General features: G+C 33.8%; 1 protein-coding gene across 5 annotated transcripts in view; it reads left to right on the top strand.

The window, feature by feature from the left end:
- Window positions 1-22,577, top strand: part of LOC130443293 (autism susceptibility gene 2 protein-like) — a 242,825-nt gene extending 220,248 nt beyond the window's left edge. The window contains exons 6-18 of one of the 5 annotated variants that reach the window (XM_056777856.1): window positions 2,949-3,231; window positions 5,158-5,426; window positions 5,489-5,799; window positions 8,969-9,318; window positions 9,861-10,054; window positions 11,256-11,300; window positions 11,839-12,006; window positions 13,522-13,560; window positions 13,980-14,265; window positions 14,323-14,714; window positions 14,773-15,023; window positions 15,104-15,395; window positions 16,679-22,577. In XM_056777856.1, coding sequence (XP_056633834.1) covers window positions 2,949-3,231; window positions 5,158-5,426; window positions 5,489-5,799; window positions 8,969-9,318; window positions 9,861-10,054; window positions 11,256-11,300; window positions 11,839-12,006; window positions 13,522-13,560; window positions 13,980-14,265; window positions 14,323-14,714; window positions 14,773-15,023; window positions 15,104-15,395; window positions 16,679-16,801 — 3,003 coding nt within the window. In that variant the 3' untranslated portion in view covers window positions 16,802-22,577. Of the gene's footprint in view, window positions 1-2,948; window positions 3,232-5,157; window positions 5,427-5,488; window positions 5,800-8,968; window positions 9,319-9,860; window positions 10,055-11,255; window positions 11,301-11,838; window positions 12,007-13,521; window positions 13,561-13,979; window positions 14,266-14,322; window positions 14,715-14,772; window positions 15,024-15,103; window positions 15,396-16,655 lie in introns of all 5 variants that reach the window. The other 4 variants (XM_056777857.1, XM_056777859.1, XM_056777860.1 and 1 more) reach the window with 4 other exon arrangements.
- The last annotated feature ends 280 nt before the right edge of the window (window positions 22,578-22,857 follow it).

The following is a 22,857-nucleotide window of genomic DNA, read 5'->3' as shown; positions in this document are numbered from 1 at the left end:
ACGGAGGTCTTCTATTACGTGACTAATACCTACGAGGATATATTGAAAAATTCTTAGCCTACTATATAACCAAACGAAATATTTTATTACTCAACATATTCTCCTCTTTAATTGGATACATTTATTACAGCGAGCCTGCAACGTCTCTAGACCTGTCAAAAAAAATGTTTCTTCTGGCTCCGCAAACCAGACCTCCACTGCTTTTATCACCACCTCGCTGGAAGAAAATTTACGACCTTTTAAACTTTTTTTCACTTGAGGAAAGAGAGGATAGTTGGACGGAGCCAAATCTGGTGCACAAGGGGGGTGTTCTAGTAATTCAAACCCCGAATCACAAATTTATTGCACTGCAACATGAGATTTGTGGACAGGGGCGTTGTCCTGAAAAAAATTTTTTCCCGTAGACTGTCGAATAGTAATCTCCAGTTATTGTTCTACCCTTAACCAAAAAAATCAATCATGATTACTTCATGGCAATCCCAAAAAACTGGAGCAAGAACTTTTTCAGCAAATTTTTGGACACGAAACTTCTTAGGTCTTGGAGAACCAGCGCGTCTCCATTCCATCGATTGTTGCTTTATTCCTGGATCGTAGAAATGTACTTAAGTCTCATCCATAGTAACAATTCGGTTTAAGAAGTCTACATCGTTTTCAAATCGACCACAGATCGAACGCGATGCTTCTACCCTTGCACGCTTTTGGTCAACATTCAAACGTTTGTTTATATGGTAAACATCAAGATATTTAGCAAAACACTCTTGATAAAAATATTGATATACTGGATGAATAAGTTACAAAATCTAAAATTTATATCAGCCATGTCTTATTACTGGTTGAAAAGGTCCACCGTTGTTTTTCCATCTCAAATTCATAATGAATTCCTGTCATCAAGACATCAAAAATAATTTTCTATTAAGCAAAACTTCTTGCGCTATAACAATGTTGAGTTGAAACCCCCAAAAACCTAATAAAAAAGTTTCGCGCTCGCCAATTTTTTCGTTTAGGGAAAACCGGCTAGCATTTTCATATCCGACCTGTGCTGACCTTAAGAAGTGGCTTTTGGTGATGTACTAAGTTGTGTCCGCCAGTTTACAAGCTGAAATGTCGCGCACCTTATCGACCCTGCAGCCAGCTCCCCGTCTAATAGATCTTGATGAGATCTATCGAACAAACTTATCCATGGTTCGATATCTACTATCTACCACTTCCGGCATATCCTCATAAAATAGATATTATAAATCGATTTCTTGTAATATCAATAGTCAAGTTTCATGATGATCGTTGTGGGGTGGCTTATCGTACCAAATCCATCTTATTGTTACGAATAAGTTCGCGAAATGAGTCCTTAAGCCGGCCCTGTCCGGCTATTACGAATTTCTAAAATTCGGCCAATGCTGTACGATTATAGCAAGCGGTTTATTTATATTGTTTCTTTTGGATAATTTCCAGGAAGTTTTTAGAGAAGTACAGTTAACAGAGCGAGAAATAACTGTGTAAACGCGACGAACCTCGTAAACGTTCAAAATTTCACGAAAGACTTAACAACACATACCATTAACATTCCCTTGTGACTAAATAATCTCGTTTTACATCCCACATTGCTTTCAAAGGGCAATAAATCGACTATTCGGCTATTATGGAATTCTAAAATTCGGCCGTACGTAAAATGCTGTACTATTATAACAGGCGGTTTATTTATATTGTTTCTTTTGAATAATTTCCAGGAAGTTTTTAGAATTCTTTTGGGATACATAAGAATTTTAGTATAGTTTATAATAAATAATCGTATTAAACAGACCGAAATAGAAACTAACCGAAGAATTTGAATAAATTAATCAAGTTAATTAAGTAATAGTGATAAGTGAATTATTATAAGTTAGTGTAGTGTATAGCATTCAAATAAATTAAGAACGTAAGAGACAGTGTCTGTCAATTCACCCCAAAAATAAAAATCGTATAAATAAATAAGAAAAATATTGTTATAGAAGATAACGTGTACAAACTACTTGTTCGATACATCGTACACTTCCTACAATTTCGACATCTACAATTTTTTGTGCGATAAAAAAATGAAAGAGCGTAAGTAAAAGACTCAAAGTACTCAACTGCGTCGTAAATTTTAGCGGAATTTTCTAGACTAGTAGAAAAGAAGCATCAATAATCCTGTCAAATAAACATGTAGGACAACCGGTATAGTAAACGCAAGGCGATAATATATAAGCCCAACCGCTGAATGTAACAGGCCGTAACCGAATCCTACCAACATGTTATTACAAGTAATTCAATAGTAAATTAAAATAATTTATAGTAAATTACAAACCGTACATCCCACTAAATACATAAAACGGTATATTATTTTATTATTCCCTAGTGGTTATTTGCATATACCTATTATGGGTTTTGATTATAGCTTCGAGTTCTATATTATCATCAGATTATTACCGGCGCACACGTATCTATTATTATGTTGATGTACGTGCATGTTTTTGTTTTTAGAAACGTCATTCGAAAATTTAAATTACCTATATCAACTCGAAAGTAATGACAGTCATCATTGAGATCGTCTAATTATTAATTAATCGTGATTATGATATGCAACAATGGTTAATCTAAGACTGAACGAAATCGAAACTGAATCTAATTAAGAATTCCGTTTGAACTCATTTCATAACTATACCCGTTTTTGTTTTTTGAAACAATAAGGTTTTAATCAGACGAAAACGCTCGGGTCATTAGGTCAGTTGGTCGTTTGTACTATTTTTAATACGTTGAAATAAGGATGCGCCAACTCGGGACGCGGATATTTCAGGTAAACGAAAAGGTAGTCCGAGTAGTGGTACGAAGAAATGAATGCAATGACTCGTGTTGCGTTAATAATGGCAATTTCACTTTTCCATTAAGAATTACTCCGGAAAACAACTTCCTAACATCAATTTATATTGTTTCAGGGTTCTGACGCCAGTTCGGTGATATTTGCGTCGACACCTGCGTCGAGGAAACACGAATTTCCGGGCGCTCTGCCACCCAGTTTGCCCAGTCTGAACCATGGCACAAGCAGTTCACCGGTACCGGCGCCGACACCTCCAAATATTCCGGTACCGTCGCCAGCCCCCGCCCAACAACCGCCTCAACATCCACCGCAAGCTATTCCATCGGCGTCGGTTTCGTCGGCGGCCAGCGTCGTAACGCCTTCTCCAACGCCTGCGGCCGCCATAAAACCGACTATACAAGGTAAGGAGTTATTTCTAGAGGTGAATAATAGGAATCATTTATTTTGATTTGAATCTTCTATTTTATCGGCGACTAAGCTAGATTTCTACCTGACCAGTGGTTCGTAGTTGGAAGTGAGGATAGCGTTCGCTGGGGAATCTTAACTACATGAACCAAGCGACGCTCTTTGACGTTGTCTTCAGTTCAGGTTAGGTTAGGTTAGGTTAGGAGTTGTTAAACCACTTTGATAAGACGTAATAACGTCGAAACTAACTCATTGTAATTGCGAGCCGTTTGGGATATTGATATCGAAACATCGATTGACATCACGCTCTTCAGAGAAGATGTAATTCAATATTCGTCGAGGCATTAGCCAGGAAAGTAGTTGTTTTCTCCATTGAAGAACGACAGAATACAATTTCGAAATTATTTCTGAAGTGAATAATCATTTATTTTGATTTTGCTTTTTCTGTTAATATATTTGTAGATTTTTTATTAATATGTAGCAAATGCAGAGACTATTTTTGCTTTTTTATTAAATTTCTTGTTCTACATTTTTCACTTTTATGATTAAAATTCTTTAGAGAAATTCGTATAAAACAATGTCATTTCCATTTACGATACTTTTCTTAATTGACCGTTTTCCTTGCATCAATCTCAATAGCTCCAATCAAATTAGACTTTTACATTAAGTTTTATATGAAACGAACAGGTGTTTGTTGGATCATAACTAAATACGGTAACATAATATGCCGTGATGAAATGTTATGATAAAAGAAAGAATGTAAACTTGTCGTTTTATTGTAAACCACGTAATTCAATGAAAAGAGTTAATACTTGTATTTATTACCATTTATAGATCGAAATTTACGGCGACGACATAAATAGAAGTAGGTACAACTATCGTCAATCTCGATAAAATTGAAATACTGTAATTTCTTTGGCCACATAAATACAGGGTGTGTAATTTATATAATGAGACTTCAATATTCTTATTAGGAACTCAAGGGACTCGAACATTTCAATTTTCCTGGTTCTGTTTTCTCATCTTTTTTTGTAAAATTGCTTTGTGTGATGAATACGTTGCACATTGAACGTCCTAATTGCAAACTGTGCAGACTTGGAGAAGAAGTTCTCCGCTAGGATGCACGAGTGTGTGAACATGCGCTTCGATCTTCAGTTAACTACGTCGAAACGTCGAAACGTCGAAGCGAGTAGTGCAGTGGACGCTTTAAAATAAAATTAAACTTCGGTAAATTCCTCTCAATCGCAGAAAGCCAAAAAATCGTAGAGATTCATGGTGGTAAAGACACTAACAAGTCATATGAATGTTTTATTATTGTGATACACCCAGTGGTTCTTATTGTATGATATTTAGTATCATTTTAACCGTCAATTTGTCAAGATTTTGGTTCCTATTTCATCTTTCTGGACCTCCTAAGAACCTGGGATATAGACAAAATACATTTATAAAAGACATACTGAAGTTTCCGCTTCACTATGCCCAAAAAACCCGAATTTTTCTGTAGATACCGTAATATGAGGGCTATCTGAAAAGTTGTCGACATCAATCTGAAGATTAGCTATCGACAATACGCCTACACAAATAATAAAGGTTTTAGATACCGTGTTTGAAGGCTCAAATTGTAAAGTTTTGATAAACCGCATTCAAACTGGGCTATTTCAGCTAAATTGGCGATGAGGTTTTGGGATGCCCAAAAACTGCGACAACCAGCGTTGGAAAAGTTCTCCAAATTATACTGGGCGACCATCGGATTAAGGTTAGAGATATCGGCATATCAAATAAACGCATTTGCCACTTTCTGGATAATTTGGCGCCAAACCTTATTGCCAGTTTATACAAGAGGTCATACTGATGTCGACAAGTTGTATTATTTGATATCATTAAAGACATTTCTTTTCAATCTCATTTTTTTTCACTTGCAGAACTTTTACCGCCACCACCAGTCACGTCTATAGCCAGTGTCGTACCTCAACCGCTTCCGGTAACGATGCCGAGCGTCCCGACGGCTGTAACTATGCCTCAACCGGCTGCCGCGCCCGTAGCTCATCATCCTCCCGCACTCGATCCGTCGAGTATAATTCCGGGTGGACTCGGCATGAGAACGGAAAGTCCTGCCGTCGCTACATCGGCCAATGCCGCCGTAGCGCCGTCCCCAAGTCAGTACCATCATCCCGCCTCCTATCAGCATCAGGTAAATGATATTATATACTCGAGTCATCATTCAATTCGCGATTAATTTTGTTTTTATTTCAGCCAACTCCGTTGTATACACCTTACGCAACGACAGCAACGTCAGCACCACCACCGCATACCGCTTCTCCGTATATGTCGACCCCTACGCCTATGACGGCAACAGCAGTGGCGCCGACTATAATGAGCGCGGCGACTGTTCCTTCGGGACCTCCACAGGTGATAATGCCTCAAGTTGCTGTAGTGCCACCTCAAGTAGCGGTGACCAAACCAACCGTGCCGCAGCAACACATAGAGAGGGAGAAAATGTTGCCGCCGATGCAGCAAAGGGGGCCTAGTCCCATCAAAGAGAATAGGGAGAGGGAAAGCTACAGGTAAGTACCGGAATCAATCTATTATTTTTGTTATAATGTTTTTTTGTGTCATTTTTACTTTTTACCCTTCGGAAAAAATTCATCTATACAAAAAATAAAAAATGGGCCTTTACTAACAAATATTTTTGATAAAAATTATAGCAAGTGGATTGAAACGTTCGTAGGTTACAGAAATAGTACAATTTGGTTTCAAAATACGGTTCAGTTTTGGCGATTTCCACTTCGTCGTCACATAATTTATATCCAGCACCTTCTAGAGATCTGAGTATAGGAAAGAGTCGCTGGAGCTCATATCTGGAGATAAGGAAGTCCCACTCATACAATTTCGCCATCGTTTTCATTGATTTGTGACACTTCTTCTTCAAGCGGGGCCGTTTTTCCGCAATTTCGACATTCAAACGTTCCAATAACACAACTCAATAAAATTGCTGTTTATATTTTTCTCCTTCTTAAAATAGTTAATGAATATAATAGGTTCACTCGACTGACTGTCCATTGAACTCCGATGTAAAATGATCCATTAAACATCTCCAAACACTGCTCAGGATCATCCATACAAAGTTGTTTTTGGTCACCTGGCACCCACTTTGTACAGAGCTTTCTCATTCCCAAATATTCAATCACGATATGTCCCAACACGTCCTTTTCTATCTCAATCAGCTCCCCTTTACGGCTATCCGAAATTATTTTGGAATTTGTTTGATATTTTCGTCGATGAGAGCCTCTTCCAAGTCTCTACTGCCTGTCTATCGTCCTCGATGATCATTTTGCCCCGTTTAAACTAATCAAACTACTTCTGCTGGAAGCATCGACAGGTAAAGCTATTCCACATCTTGAAATTTAAACGTGGTCCTACAGACACCGATGACGGTGAACGTTCTGGTGGACCAATTGAGGTAGTTACTCCACAAAATATAAAAAACTCCACGAATTGGTTATATCTAATCGCAAATTGAAATTGTATGAGTTAGCTGAGGCCGTAAAGATATTAGAAGGTACTGTGTTTATAATTATCCATGAACGTTTGACCATGAAAAAGCTTTTTACTCGTTTACTCACAGTTGATCAAAAACAACAACGTGTTGATGATTCAGAGCAGTGTTTGTTCATGTTTACCCCTTCACTTCATTCCGGAATCAAAACGATCATCATCTGAGTGTACTGCAACCTGTGAACCACGTCCAAATGCAGAACAGTCAACTGGTCAAGTTATGCCTCCAGTATTTTGGGGATGTGCATGGAATATTTTCCATCGACTATCTCCAAAAGGGAGAGACAATCAATAGCGAGCTGTTGAATTGTTTGAATGCAAAAATCAAGAAAAAACGGCCTCATATATCAAAGAAAAGACTACTATTTCAACAAAATTACGCTTTGAATTGTTTTCTGATCCACCGTATTGTCCAGATCTGCCCCCCAGTGACTACTGGCTATTCGTTAATCTCAGAAAAATGCTCGCCGGTAACAAATTCAGCTGAAATGAAGAAGCAATTGCTGATATTGAAACCTATTTTAGGACAAGAGACAAATCCTTCTGCAATCAAGGCATCGACAAGTTAGAGAAGCGTTGGAATGATCGTATTGCTCTTAAAGTGATGAATAAAATCGATTTTTTGGAAAAAAAATTGTTTTTATTTTAGTTAGTCACATGACTTATCGGATGATGTGTTCCATACAATGTTGTATCAAACGATAACATCGGTAGTAAATTGAAAAATTCCATTCCTTCTAATAAAATGTTGAAAATAATTATTATTTATGGAAATTTAATGCACAGAAAATTTTTTATCTCTAATTAAATATTGTTATAACATAATAAAAACCTTATAGTTTATGCAAACAGCATCTACATTCGAAATAACATAATATTCCCACTAATGTATCTTTATTATCGAATATATTAATATTTAATTGGTAGATGTGTATAATTTTTCATGCTTCTACATTTCTAATTGTTTTTAATACTATCATTATAATAATTTATAGTGAGAAACCATAATATACGTAATTTATAGCTATTGCTATATAGCCATCATTGATGGGATTCTAAAAAAATTTAAATATATTGGGTTTAATTAATATTTCATTAATAAAAATTATTAATAATTAATTGCGTAAAGCTTTTGCCCCTATCTAGGTGATCAAAACCTTTCCTTCTCGTGTTTCATTTTCTGAAAATCACAAAAAAAAGCAAATCAAACTAATATTATGTCTCTCTATTAATTTGAATGGTGAATAGTGAGTAAGCAAATCATCACTTTGCGAACTGACTGACATATTGAACGCAAATCACCAACTGACCAAATTACTACCAACTAACATGGTGCCATCTATTGTTCTACATGCACACCTCGCCTGCGGAACTTCCTTGCCATGACTTATGCCCCAACCCTCGTATATACTAGTCCACAGTTTCAAATTCCTCTCATATTAGCTTCACCCGCATATGAGTGTGTTTAATTACAACTCTCCTTTGGACTAAGAGAAAGTAGCTTATTCAATAAAAATTTCGTTCGACAGGGGATTCGAACCTGCGATCTCCGTGTTGGAAATTAAGCACTTTGACGACATGTATCGATTAAAAAACATGAAAAACAACTATAACTTAAAAAAAACCAAAAAACACACTTTTAAATTACCACAAACTAAAAAGTTGAAAATAAATTTTAAAATAATCTTGAAACAATAATGAACGAAAAGTATTTTTGTGAAAAAAGCGTCGAACGTTCGGTGTACGAGAAATCTAAAATAAAACGCCCCACACAATACTAGTATTTATATTCATTATCGTTTTAACCTTATTTTTCACTTTTCAGTTTCATATACTATAAAAGCTTATTTTTTAAACTATATTCCTATCTACATCTCGTCGAAACTTCATAACGGTGTAGTTGGTAAGATTGTCGAAGTGCTTAATTTCCAACACGGAGATCGGAGGTTCCAATCCTTCATCGAACGAAACATAACCTAGAAACTTTTATATCTTTACAATATTGACACGAAATATGAGAATAAAATTGTTATAAATTTTGTCAAGTAAATCTTTATTTATAAAAGATTTCTCAAAATGAAATTAATTCGGATAACAAGAATTGAAAACTATTATTTTACAAGTAAGACCAAAAAATAAAAATAATTATTAACAAACATATTAACGTTTTATTTACAGTAATGTCAGTAGCCTTAGTCGTACCAGTAACGCAACGACGACACTCAGCTGTCCCCCTCCCACCACCACAGTGTCTTCTAGTCTAGCACCAAGTAATTTGAGCAAACCATGGACGTCCAATACGCAATCAATCGCTCCAACGGCGGTAACTGCGGCAGTACCCCCAACACAACACAGTCCTGCCCCTCCAAGACCAACACCTCCTCTTCACTCATCATTCCCGACAACTCCCATGTTCGCAGCACCTTTACCGCCTCCCGTTTCGAGGGCTAGCCCCATGGCAGTGCCGTCAGCAAATCCCAATCCATTTTCGGCCGAAAGTTTGTTCCAGACCAATAAATATCCTACAAGTAAGTATTGTAATATTAAATTATTAGATAGAACAGGAAACCTCTAGATTTCGCGTAGCCAGCACGAGCCCTACTGTTCATGAAATTGTATGACATTGTTCGATGGGGTTCTTGGCCTGTTAACAGGTTTTACCTCCACCTCTGGCTGAGTAGAGGAAGGTTGGAGGTCGAGACAACATTAGGGTTTCCTTTTTAATTTTTTTCTCCGCACCAGTGAGTTTGCGCCAAGCCCTGCTGGTTTGCTCAAAGCCCCCGGGGGAGAAGAGGTTTTCCGAAGAGGTTTCTGGATCCCATCACCAACGTCTAGGTCCAATGGCTCTTTGAGGGGGAACAGATGCTCTTTCTCTCCCTTTCATTTCACATAATTCTTTAAAAACTTCTTATTTCATACTGGGTGAGTGGTAAAAAAATTATAAAATTTTGAGATGATGGATTCCACGTCTGCTGTTGGGGCTTTTACACCATTAGAAGTTAATGTACAACTTATAAATAAATGAATGTAAATTATTTTCGCCGTTCTAACTCTTTATTTTAATTTTTAGATCAAGCTGACATGTTGAGGAGGGAGCTAGATAGTAGATTTTTGGCGTCACAAGATCGAAGTTTAGGAGTAGCACCACCGCCATATTTGAGAACGGAAATGCATCAACATCAACATCATCACACGCATGTGCATCAACATACGACATCGTTATTACCGCCCCCGGCCGCTTCCAGTTTATACCCGTCTCAATTGGTAAGCGAATTCTAAAAACTAGTTATTTTAATAACTTTTATTATAAAAATTACTAATAAAAAAATTGAAAACATGTTCAATTTTAATAACCTTGTGTGTTCATAATAGTTTTTTGTGATAAAAACTGATGAATTATTTATGAACCTGTATAAATATTATCGAGTAGTCAATTAAAGTAAGTCTCAAGTTCGAATAATTGCAGTAAAATGTTAAATATATTTCAGTATTAATATTTAATGGGAAAATTGAATTAAATAGACAGCGCAACTTTTCAATGTCACTTTTTCAATGCTGTATATTAAATTCTCAACATGTATATCGATAATATGAAAATAAACGAAATTTTCAATCGAAATTTTTCATTTATATTTAATACTTTGTTAACAAAATCGACTTTATATGATTAGATTAATCCATTCGATATAAAAATAATATCAATGTGTTTCTGTTCACTTATTTGTATGTAGACACTTCAAACTCCATTCAATATTGTTACTTACTGGTAATTGTGTATACATATTCTAACCACATTCAACTATCTACATGTTTAACAACACAATTCACAAGCTTGTATAACAGATGGGTTAATTACAGACCAATTAGTGAACTACCCCTCTATATATGTATATACCTACAAAACTACTCATATTTAATTCATTGTTAAGGGTTGCTAATAGAATTTAACGCTGTCACTTTCACATTAATAAAATATTTCATTAGAAAATCAATACTCTGTATAGTGTATCGGCTTTAAATTTTTCAAAAGGTCGTAGACAATTTTCAATTAAATCTTCATCTGTCAACATCTAGTACATTTTCTAGTACTGTATATGTATAATCTTTATCGTAGTGAGATTGTGGCAGAATTAAAACCGAAGTGTACTAATTCTAATATATTTCCGACCTTTCGAATACTTATGTATTCATTGTCAGACCTAGGGACGCTTTTTTAAGGGGAACCATCTAAAACTATAATCATTGTGATCTTGTGAAGACCAATATTGGCTTGCTACCACAAACAGCAATAATTTTTTCCTAACCAATATCTAAACAATTCTTTTACTCATATACAGAGTCGTCTATAAGTAGGGTTCATAATGTACGTTTATCTAATATGATTTGAGAGTTGTTTATAAGGAGAAAACATTGTCTTGTTTAGTAAAAAACCTTTTTGGTATGTTCTAACAAATTTTTTTTGCAGTCTTTAACACCGGTGGAGCCCCTTGCAAGACGACGAGAAAGTAGTGTAAGTAGGACAAACATCTCAGTATTTAGAAAATAGATTTAAAGGTCATCAATACGATAAAAAAAATAAAACTGCATAAACGAATTACGTAATATGAAAAAAATATATAAATTCAATTATGTAGATTCAAAAATTTTTGGAACAAAATCTGATATACAAAAAAGAGAATGTTTAAAAATGATTCACAGAAAGCTATAAAAAATTTATAGCTCTATGTTGTTAATTCTAATAAAACTACAAATAATTTAATTGATTACTACTACATATTTTTGAGATGATGAACTAAATTTCCATTTTGACTTTATTTTTATTTTGATATTCATGATGTAACCGATCTATTGAGTAATATGAATAAGCAAAGTGACAATATCATATATTGATAAAGACTGAAAGTAGTCAAAACGTCAAAATTTTTATCTATCTTCAAAAATTATTTAAAAAAAAAAAACTAATTTTATAACAGATTAGACCTAGAATCAAGACGATTTAAAAACATAACTAGAAAAATTATTTGATAATCTTATTGAATTTGTTTTAGTTTAAGGACATTCCTAAGCTTGGTAGTGTTGATTCGCCGTTCTACAGACAAAATATCGGCTTACCTGGAACTTATCCGGGATACACTCCAAGTTTGATGCATCCGGGAATAACTACAGGACCAACGCCTTTTGTACCACCAAATCATCTGCCTACGTTCCAACCAAAGGTAAATTATATTTTTTTCACATACCCAATTAAAACTTTGCATCCGGTTGAAATGTCGCATTTATTAACTGGAATTATATTGAAATAAAAATCTTTGAATATATGATAAATACCTAAAATGGTTTTCTTTTATTCTATATATTATTTTTATTCTCTCAAAGTTCATCATTTAAAGTTATAGACTTGATCTGAAGCAGCTGTTTAACGCGTTGAGCCCCTACCAAACTTGATAAACTCTCCCTTGGGCCCAAAAACTCTTTTTGGTGGTTTTACACTCCATATATTGGGTGTGGATCCAAGTAAAATAAAGGAAAAATTCATTTGAAATAAAAAGTGCCAAAAAAAATGATGTTTTTTGTGCGTCTGAGGGAAAGTTGAAACTAAAGCTTTGGCCAATGCCCAGGGCAGTCCTAGTAAGTAAAGTTTTCTGTATTACAAAGGAGTTGATCATGCAAAAAATTCGGATTTCTATGACCCAGGACAGTCTAACCAAAATATAAAACATATTTAAAAACGGTCCCTTGGACTGAGGAGAAAATTTGAAATAAAATAAGTCGTCTGACTGTTCCAGGCAGTAGAAAAAGGTCATTTGCGGGCCTAGTTATAACACATTTTCTTGATTAAAATGTTTGATGTAAGGAAAGGTTTTAATACATTAAATATTTAATTCATAATAATATGTCCATTATTAAAAATGATACAGTATCATACGATTTGCTTCATATTAACCACATCTATCCATTATTTCCATACAAATCCATCCGTACCCCATTCACAGCAAGATTTCTGTTTGGTCATATTGCTTATGGTCAACATTTCAAAAATATTTAGAAATTATTTAGAAAGATGAATATTTGAGATACATTCATCAAATTGTTTTATAGCTAACTAATTTTTATGGTAATAGATATGTAAAAAATGATATATACGTGTATCATGTGGGATGCAATTCATACCTTTATACGGTGTGCGAAAGCAAAATGGAATAAATTCTTTATTTCAGTTACTGTACATATTTATGAGGAATCCTGAAATATGTCAAAACATTTTTTAACTGAAAATATGATCCCTATCTTTGAAAATATTCTTTTTATCAAAAATTTTATCATTTCCAAGTTTATTGCAATAACCTAACCTAACAAAATACAATCATATAACACCAAACTGTACAGGCTCTATGAAGACCCCAGCCTGGTGAATTACTACCTCATGCATCCTATTCGCCAGATTCAGGCCTTTCGGATTATTTTCTGTTCCCAGACGTGAAAAAATGGTTCGGTCTTCAAAGATTTAGGTTAGGTTAGGATGTAAAAAATTGGGGTTCGTATTTGTAATACGAACAGGATTGAAATTGAAGATCGAATTTTCAGGTTTAAGAATGTAAAAATTTAAATTTGACATGTTTCAAAAATATGTATAGTAACCAAAATAATGAAATTATTTCATTTGTATATCATTCACAAGCATGCGCTAAGCTATTAGCCCCCCTAACAAACGCTTTTTTTTTTGTCCACAGTCGATGACCCCTCAAGATCCATCCAAGCCTAAAATTGTGGTATGTAAATTTTTTCTCGAACGGTACAAATTAATTATTGTTATAATTGTGTTTGTGGGCAATCCTTGCTTTCGGTCATTATTCTAACCATTTCATTTCTCATAATCTAACACATTTTATTAGTTCTAATCATTTAGTAAAACGTTGTGAGTTGTTCAACTATGATTAGAACAAATTTAATTATTTGAATTGTTGACCCAAAGATTTTTCTACGAAAGCTGCTACAAGGGATTACGTTCATAATAAAATGTTTTATACTTCAATCAATAAATTTTCACTTCTATTTATCTTGTTGAAGAAATAATCCAGAATATTATTTATTCCAATGAAACTGGAAGTACTTCGTCATCTACTTCAACAAACTTCGTTGCCTACTGATAAAGTCTTCTGCAATTGTAAATATTAATATTTTTCTTCAGAAAACTGGTAAATGGAACGCAATGCACGTCCGAGTGGCATGGGAAATCTATCACCATCAACAAAAAAGCGGCGAAGCAAAAGGCAGTCTGGCATCAGCTACAGCCGCTGCGAAATCATCTGCTGATCTTCTTCGGCCGCCGACGCACCTTTTCTCTCCTAGTGTGCATTCTAGACCGCCTCACGATCTACCATCGTTCCCAATGTCGTTATCAAGCCATCGACCACCTGGATTCGATCAAACTCACCATCCAAGTTCGTTGTTTTCATCACCAGCAGGTCATATGGGTAAGTTGAATATTCATATGCAAGAACATATTATTATAATTATTTTATTTGATGTAGGTAAATCACCATTCACCGGTAGTTCAACTATGTCGCCATTTACGCGTTATGGTGCTGGTCCTTTAGGTCCGGCTTCTACATCTCCATTTACAATGTCGCCTTTCGCAAGAGAAAGTCATTTAGGACTAGGACCACTTCACCATGATCCTTGGCGTTCATTGCAACGTACGATTCCGAATTTCCCACCGGCCGTAAATCCTCTACCGCCGACATTGCCGGGTTTAGGACCAGGACCGCCCGCACCTTGGACTATCAAACCAGATCCGATTCTAGAACAGAGAGAACGAGAAGCTAGAGAAAGAGAAGAAAGGGAGAGGGAAAGACTAAGAAGAGAACGAGAAGAACGAGAAAGAAGAGAACGTGAAGAAAAACAGAGAAGATTAGAACAACAGGTAAGTTTGAAACAAAATTGTTGTTTTGTTTTTTGATTAACTAAATATTTATTTATAGCAACAAGAACAACGCGAAAGAGAACGAAAAGAAAGAGAAAAACGAGAAATGGAAAGAAGAGAATTGGAAAGGCAAAGGGAAAGAGAAAGGGAAAGACTTTTGCAAGAACAACGGTTGGCGGAAACAGCTAAGATGCAAGCACCGTTAATAAGAGACCGATCACCTTTGAGAAACGGCGACTTATCAGAAATTAGAGTAAAAGAAGAACCCAGAATAAAAGAAGAGGATATAATGGCTAGATCTGACCCTAGGTATTTATTTCAAATAGTTTTTTCTAAATATCTTTTTAAAATTTCAGTTAGAAAACAAATAAAATAAAAAGTCTCAAAAGAAATAACAATTACAGGTACAACCCGTTCTTAAGGCATCCGGGTTCTTTACCACCTCCACCTCCAGGACCTCCAGCTTCGGTGTTGGATCGTTCTAGAATGCTTTCACACGCTTTACCTCCTCACCCATATCACACCCCTACGACACATTGGGGTGTACCGCCCGCAGATCCCTTTTACAGATATACTTACAATCCAATCATGGATGCCATGAGAGCGCAAGAAGAAAGGGAAAGAGCGAGTTTCTTCGGGGCATACGGTGCTCCTCATCATCCTAGCCAGTTAAGACCCAAGGTAAGCCGTCAAGAAATGACTTCACTAAGTTGACTACTTTTATTTTATTATATATATTCTCCAGCAAAATCGAAGCTTGGATTCTAAAACAAGCTAATTTCTTCTCAGAGAATCTGCACTCGATGCATTATGCAAGGATAGTGTCCTGTAATTAATCTGAATACTTTTTTGATATGGCAATACCAACAATCAACTTTGAAATGAATTATTCTGGGAAGATTAAGATACCTGTAAGTATTAATCCAATACCTACAGGTCCCTTAATGTCATTGAAAAAAACCTAAATAGTCGTTTCAAAAAGTTTTTGCAGCTGGAGTCTGCAGAAAATGATGCAATTTGAGCCTCAATATCACATCCGTTCCCTAAAATGGAATGGGTACCAAAAGACAGTAGGGGATATGCAAAAGAATTATCTTGACTGAAACACGAAAAATTAATTGATCTGAAAAACAAAAGTCTAAGAGAGATATAAAAAGAAACTCAAGAGACTAGATGTTCTTGATTTTTTATCAATCTTTCAAAAATTATTTAAAAAAAAACAGACGAGACCTAAAATCAAGAACATTTAGAAGCATTAATAATGAAAATATTAGCTTGAATACTTACCCTACAATAAAAAAAATATTTTTGAAATATAATACCTACTTGCCGAGTTCTGCCCTTGTGGAATGATTCTTTTCTTCTAGAGGTATAATTCTAAAGCCTCGTCGAAGAAAAATGAGCTATGAAATATTTTTTAACAAGTCTTTTACTTAAAAATATAATATCCCTTTTGTCATATTTCAACGATATTTGTAAATAACATCAATAACAATTTTCAAAAATAAACTTAAATTCATCAAAATAAAATCTCATTTTCTTACAAAAGTATTTTCATCTTAAGAAATATTCACTAGATACTTAATTTGTGTCTAATATGTCATATACTATTCTCGAAATTATCTTGTATCTGAAAAACTTAATTTAAAAATATTTTTCTTTTTGTACTCCAGATATTTTGTACACCTCTGATATTAAGATGACTTTTTTCAACTATGACAAGTCACTGTGGCCCACATTAATATTACAACAGTACCATTTCTTAAAATTTAGCAAATTTACATGTTTTGCTTAACAAAAAATTTGTTTTATTTAAAAATTGTGCTATAACAAAGTATAACAGTAAAAGAGTTGTTTATGGAAAGTGTCAGCTAAATGTTGCTGGAGAGTATATTTGGTTACTTAAAAATATAATTGAGAGCATTAATTTTTCATTTTAAGGATCCCGCGCTGATGCACTTAAGAACAGTACCGGGTCCTGGTCCTCCACCTCCTCCGACCAGTCACAAGATCAGCATAACTCCACCTACGGATCTACACAAGAAAGAGGAACCTCGATAGCATCGACAAAATATTGTAAAGGCTGATGATGAAGGACTCTTAAAATACGAAACGTTGTAAAAGATATCGAAGCACCAAAATTAAAGAAGATGGCACTTGATACTAAGATCAAAATTAATTTGTTGGCGAGATATTATTTTATAAAAATTTATTTATATCACTATAGGCAGGAAAAAATAATAGTAAGATCAAAATTAAATTAAAACAATTTCAGTTTGTGACAGTTTTTGACATATTTGAGATATTGTAATATTTATAATTTTGTCAAATGCTTTTTCTATATTTATAAATGTGCAAGCTGAATTAAACAATATATTTGTGGGGCGAAAGAAAAAATAATTTTCTAAAATAGTGTTCCGTTGTGCCATCTTCTAAAGACTTTTCAATTTTTTTATATATATATATATGGTGGATCAAAAAAAAATATTGTTTTCAAATATTATAATTGTGATTAAAATCGCGAGTGTTTCAAGTGGAAGATGCTAAAGTTTGAAGGAAAGTGTACATTATATTTTAGGGACCAAAATTTATTTATATTGTTGAAAAATTGTAAAATCGGTGATTTTAGTTGTCGAGAAAAAACAATAAGGTAGAGAGTCAAAGCATCTTTTTTGTTTTCGCCCCTATATGAATAATGCAATAGATCAAACAATTGTACATTTCGACTACTAAAACTTTAGCATCTCGAACGAAACATTTTAAACATGAATAATTAAACAATATATCAGCTTTTAAAAACAATTTTACCTGAAGGTGTAACCTCCAGAAGATTTTCAAAAATTTAAATATTAGCGACCACATTTTTTAGGAACTTTTAATTTTAACTTTATGATCTCATATAGCATAATCAAAAGGGACTAGCAATAGATCCCAGAACATATTTTTGCAATGGTTTTATATGTGTGTGTAGATTAATGCATATATACATATACAATTGAGTTGTATACAGGATGTCTACGTTATATAATTTTATATATATATATATATATATATATATATATATATATATATATAAGGGATTATACTTTTTGTAGACTGCATCTGGAACATTAAACGTTCTTTAAGGAGATGAAATCTCGAATTATAAAAGCAGAAACAGTAATTCAACCTTTGAGAACCAGGGCCTTCTCAACAATCGACTGCCAATTTTTTCTGTCCTGAGCAAGGTGCCTCCAACGTCGAACCTCTAACTGAATCAGAACCGCCAACCAGCAAAAGGCGAGGTTTTCCACTTAGTCACCATCCTCTCAAGAACTATACAAGGCTCTGCGCAGATATCCTCTCCACGTGTCCCAGCCACCTCAGACACGCCCCAGGATGAACCCTATCTGTCTCCGCTCAGTATTCCTTTAGATCCTCCACACACCTTTCTCGCAAACAAGGTTAAAAATCTAAAATCTAAACTTGAACGCTCTCTGAATTGTACAGAATATCCGTTGTCACGTCATTATGTTCAGTTATCAAGGCCCCAAGATATTTGAATTGGTGGCACACAGGGACTTAACGTGGTTTGGGAGATCGGGATTCTCCTTAAGGTTCTCATGTACATGGTTTTCTGTACATTGATTTTGAGTCCTCTTACTTCACCTGATTGCTCGAACTCCAAGTAGTTCGTGCCATGATCATCCACATAAGCGAAGTGCTGTGTAAGCCTATTGCAAATAATTCCTCTCTGGTTCGTTTGGATACTCATTGTGATACCTTTCAATGAGAAATTGAATACTGTTGTCGCTAGTGAGTCTCCCCGACGCGTGTAAAAACTGTGCTTAGAGACTACGATACCTTCACTCTGCCAGAGGCGTTCCTCATTGTCATTCCAACCATAAACACCAACTTATTTGGGACGCCAAACCCCACTTCCTTTCTGTTCAACCCAATAGGGCTTGTTCAAATATATTAATTGAGTATTGTCAGAATATGATACACACCCTTTCAAAAATAAACGATTCACTTGAAGTTATCAACATTTGTGAAAATAATTTAAGTATATTTTAGATTCTTTTTTGTTCAATCAAGACATACCTGTATACACCAATTTTTCATTATCCCAACAATGTAGTTATGACCTTAAATGTCGAAATGTCGAAGGTACCACTGTTGCTTCCTGAAATGTAAACATTGATTTCAATATTTAAACTAAGAATTCGGGTATTGACCACCTTTTTCAATATCGAATAATCTAGTTCTACTTTTTGTATTGTATATTAAAATATCATTTTACATATCAGTTCAGTATCAGTTAAACTGTGAAAAATACTGAATGGAAACCAAACTGAGACGGAGAACTGACGGGATAAGTACACATGCAGTGCGTGTTTTTGAATGTGGCTTGTTGGTGCACATCCAGATCACTTTTTTAAGCAATTGACTTATTTGGAACCCAATCAGAACTTGTACTTATTATTTGACTTGTTGGTGTATATTTAGGTCACGTTCACAAGCAATTGACTTATTTGGAACACATACAGAACGTGTTTTCTAATATTTGACTTGTTGGTGCACATCCAGATCACTTGTTTAAGCATTTGACTTATTTGGAACACATCCCGAACTTGTTCTTATTGTTTGACTTGTTGATATGCATCCAGAGTACGTTCTAAGGCAATTGACCTAGTTCAGTTCTAAAAATTCCTGTCGCGTCAGGAACGCAAATGTCGAATTACTAAGCTTTAGTTCATCGTCTTCTTTTTTTATCGGTTTCTTCAGCTTTAAAGCTCAAGCTACTGTAATGAGCCAGTCTTGATATTATGTAATGTTGCGAGATTATTATATAAGTGGTATGTGCAATACTAATAACTATTTGATTAGTACATGGGGCACAAACCAAACACTGCACACAAATTGACAACAGCATTGAATTGAACCTAAACGGGGATATCTTTTAAAAGCATTAGTTCGACTGAGACTGAATTGAGAACTATTATGACCATGTAAAAGGACCTAAAAGTATATTTATTGTTTCAATCCATTCTATAAAGGATGTCCCAAAATTAAACAAATTGAAGAGATATTTTTTAGTCTTTAGATTATTATTTTTTATTGCATATTTCTGAAATAATATTTTGCTGGTATTCTACCAACATTTTCCCTAATAATACTGTTTATTCAAGTTGTGGCTAAATTTCGCTGATACAGTGTTAATTTTCGCCCTGTAATTCAAGGGTGGTAGTGGGTTAGATGACATTAAGTTCAAATAATCCTTTGAAAATGATTCATTTGGGGAAATATTTCTGAACTGAATATTAACAAAACAAAATAGTACTCTACCAAACAATTTTTCATGTAGTAATTGAATCGTTTCAAGGGCTGCACGGCATGTATCACCTTCTTGTCGAAACCAAATCGTTCAATTTTGACATAAAACCCTGTATTATCGTGTAGTGTAGTACCAGTTAGAGCTTATCCAAACAAATTTTCAAAAATTTATTGTCTAATAGTGCCTTTAGCCCATATTGCACCCAATGCTGCTAAGAATTTGTAGTAAAATGGCGAACACAAATTTTGGTTTAATTTTGGGACTCCCGTTGTATAAGTTTTTTGCCATTTACGTCGTTACTATTTTCATTGAATTAAATATAAAATGCTATAATTTTTTTTGCTGTATTAATTTATTTGTTTACATTTCATAAAAGCCGTTAGAACTTTAACCTGTGATTCCCTTTAACAGATTTTAAATTTGATATCGTAAAAAAAAAGAAAACCTGAGGTGCATTAAATGTAAAAATTGTAATTTATGTAAATGTCGTGATTCTCTTGAAATAGTTGCACACCATTTTTGTACATAATAATAAGGAAAATTTGATATTGCATTATAATATGATAGTTAAGCTTTAATTAGCGTTGTAAAACTTACAGAGCGAGCCAATGAAGAGGCTAATTGATTGAATAAGTTCTTGTGTTCTTATTAAAATAGGAAAAAATTAATAATCCAATAATTAAGTCCTGGAAAAACCTTTAGTTTGGTTATAAGAAATCAGATTCACTTTCCGTTGACTATGTTCACTTAGTATTCAATTATGTCTACTAATACAGGATCGAAACATCAAAATTATAGAAGGCTAGATTAAAAATAAAAGGGTAGTATGTTATTTTTGTTCCTTTAAAATTTTTCCTAATAAGAAATATCCTCTATTTAATTTTTTTATTGAAATACTATTTTACAAATTAATTTGATTAAAACTCATTATGATGATCATTTTGAAGTACCAAAAATCACTTGATACTGTTTCTGTTCATTTCGTATCCATTTTGTCATTGAATAGTGTTCTTATCTCTTATTAAAGCATTTCAGTGCTCTTTCTATAGCTATTTTGTAAGTGAGCCAATTAATATTAATGGATTAAACTTTCATTTTATTTATAAAAAAATTGAGAATGGTTTAAATATTGTTGTAACCGAGATATGGGGGTTCAAAGTTTGAAAATATGAATTCTATCATTGTTATCCTTTAAAAATTAATATAAATCCAAATAATGGAAATATTGAGTCAAACTTTTTAAAAGAACCTTCTTAAAGGATCATTTTATTCATAATATCCTTTAAGGCTTTATTGGCTCGTCCAGTACATTGAATCGATGGTGGTGATGCAGTGGTGGTAAAAGAAAAATATTTGATTGTATTAGACTTGTCGTTTTGTTCATGTAGGAGAAGTATTCAGAACTGCCTAAAGAGTTATTGTAAATAATATACAAAAAAAGCTTATGGACATTTGAAGATTATTAATTGTAAAATTGAAAGTTCATGTTATATGCCGTTTTTTATTTAGCATTTTTTTTGTTTCTTTTTATCCTAATTTATTTTGTATATATGTTTTTTAGGTAATTTATTTAAGACTGATGACTAATCATCTTCATTCTTCTATAGTTGTGTTTTTTTTATTTATATATGTGGTATACATATGAGTAGTGAAGAAAAATCAAAATGTTGAACAAAAAAATGTTTTCAACTTAACTAGAATAAATATATATTTTGTCGTTTACCTCAGTCCTAATATTACATCCTATTTCTCCAAACATATTATTAAAATTTGTTTTCATTATTTTTTGCAAAACTTGTATACTTTCCAAAATTATGTTCTTATTGAATTTTGATTTATCTTCATTACTCTATCATATGTTTGAATATTGGTCACTTTAAACGTTTGCATTTTCAAATTACTCGGTACTTGCAAAAAAAATTATATTCTTATAAGTGATGAGCCATTGTACTCACCAAATTTGTTTTCGAAATTGGAATCTATTTTTAAAACAACTAATATTAGGTTGTTATCCTTGAAAGTGACCAACTTTTATCCAATAGTCGACTTTTAATTAATTAATTTGTTATTCAGTTTACTTTGTAATGTATGCACCACAGTACAAACGTTTTTATAATAATTTTATTGAAATTAATTTCAAAATATATGTTCTGTGGTTCATACGAGGGTTGTGGATTTCTCTTCCCAGTTGTGACATCGTAAGCTTATAATTAAATAAGTCTTTAACGGTCAGTTTGTGAACATATTATTTTATTTTGGGAAAAATAAATCGTTTTTAACACAATACATACAAAAATATATATCATATACCATAACTCGACTAATTTTATGATTTTAAATCAAATATCGAACCTTTAATATGTACACAAACTGGTCTCTAAAATCTCTTGTAGATAAACGCTTTTTAAATAAATTTCAACATGTAGATAAATCACTGTGCTGTATTCAATGTTTGTTAGGAAACAATTTTTTATGTGTATGATTCTGAAAGAATCGCGTGATGTAATATAATAATAAATATTGTTTCTATAATATTAGAAACATTAGTCATAGTTTTGTTTTTTTTTTCTTTTCCCGTTTCCCAAGATATAATTATCAGTTTCTACTTCGAATTATTTTGATGAGCAGTGCCCAAATTGCGCCGTTAATGATAGAGAGAAGTGGATTAGTGACTCTAAGACCCTATATTAAGTAAGGATAAACACATGGCTCCATGATGAATAGTTTCTAAGGAAGACACCCCAAAATAAGCTTGGTCGGCGTGCTACCGTCGTCTAATAGGAAGTATTTGTTATGATGGAATACAAGCCATAGCGGTGTACTCTA

This window comes from Diorhabda sublineata, chromosome 4 (assembly GCF_026230105.1).
Source record: "Diorhabda sublineata isolate icDioSubl1.1 chromosome 4, icDioSubl1.1, whole genome shotgun sequence".
NCBI classification, from domain to species: Eukaryota; Metazoa; Arthropoda; class Insecta; order Coleoptera; family Chrysomelidae; genus Diorhabda; species Diorhabda sublineata.
This window is presented reverse-complemented; position numbering and strand designations above follow the sequence as displayed.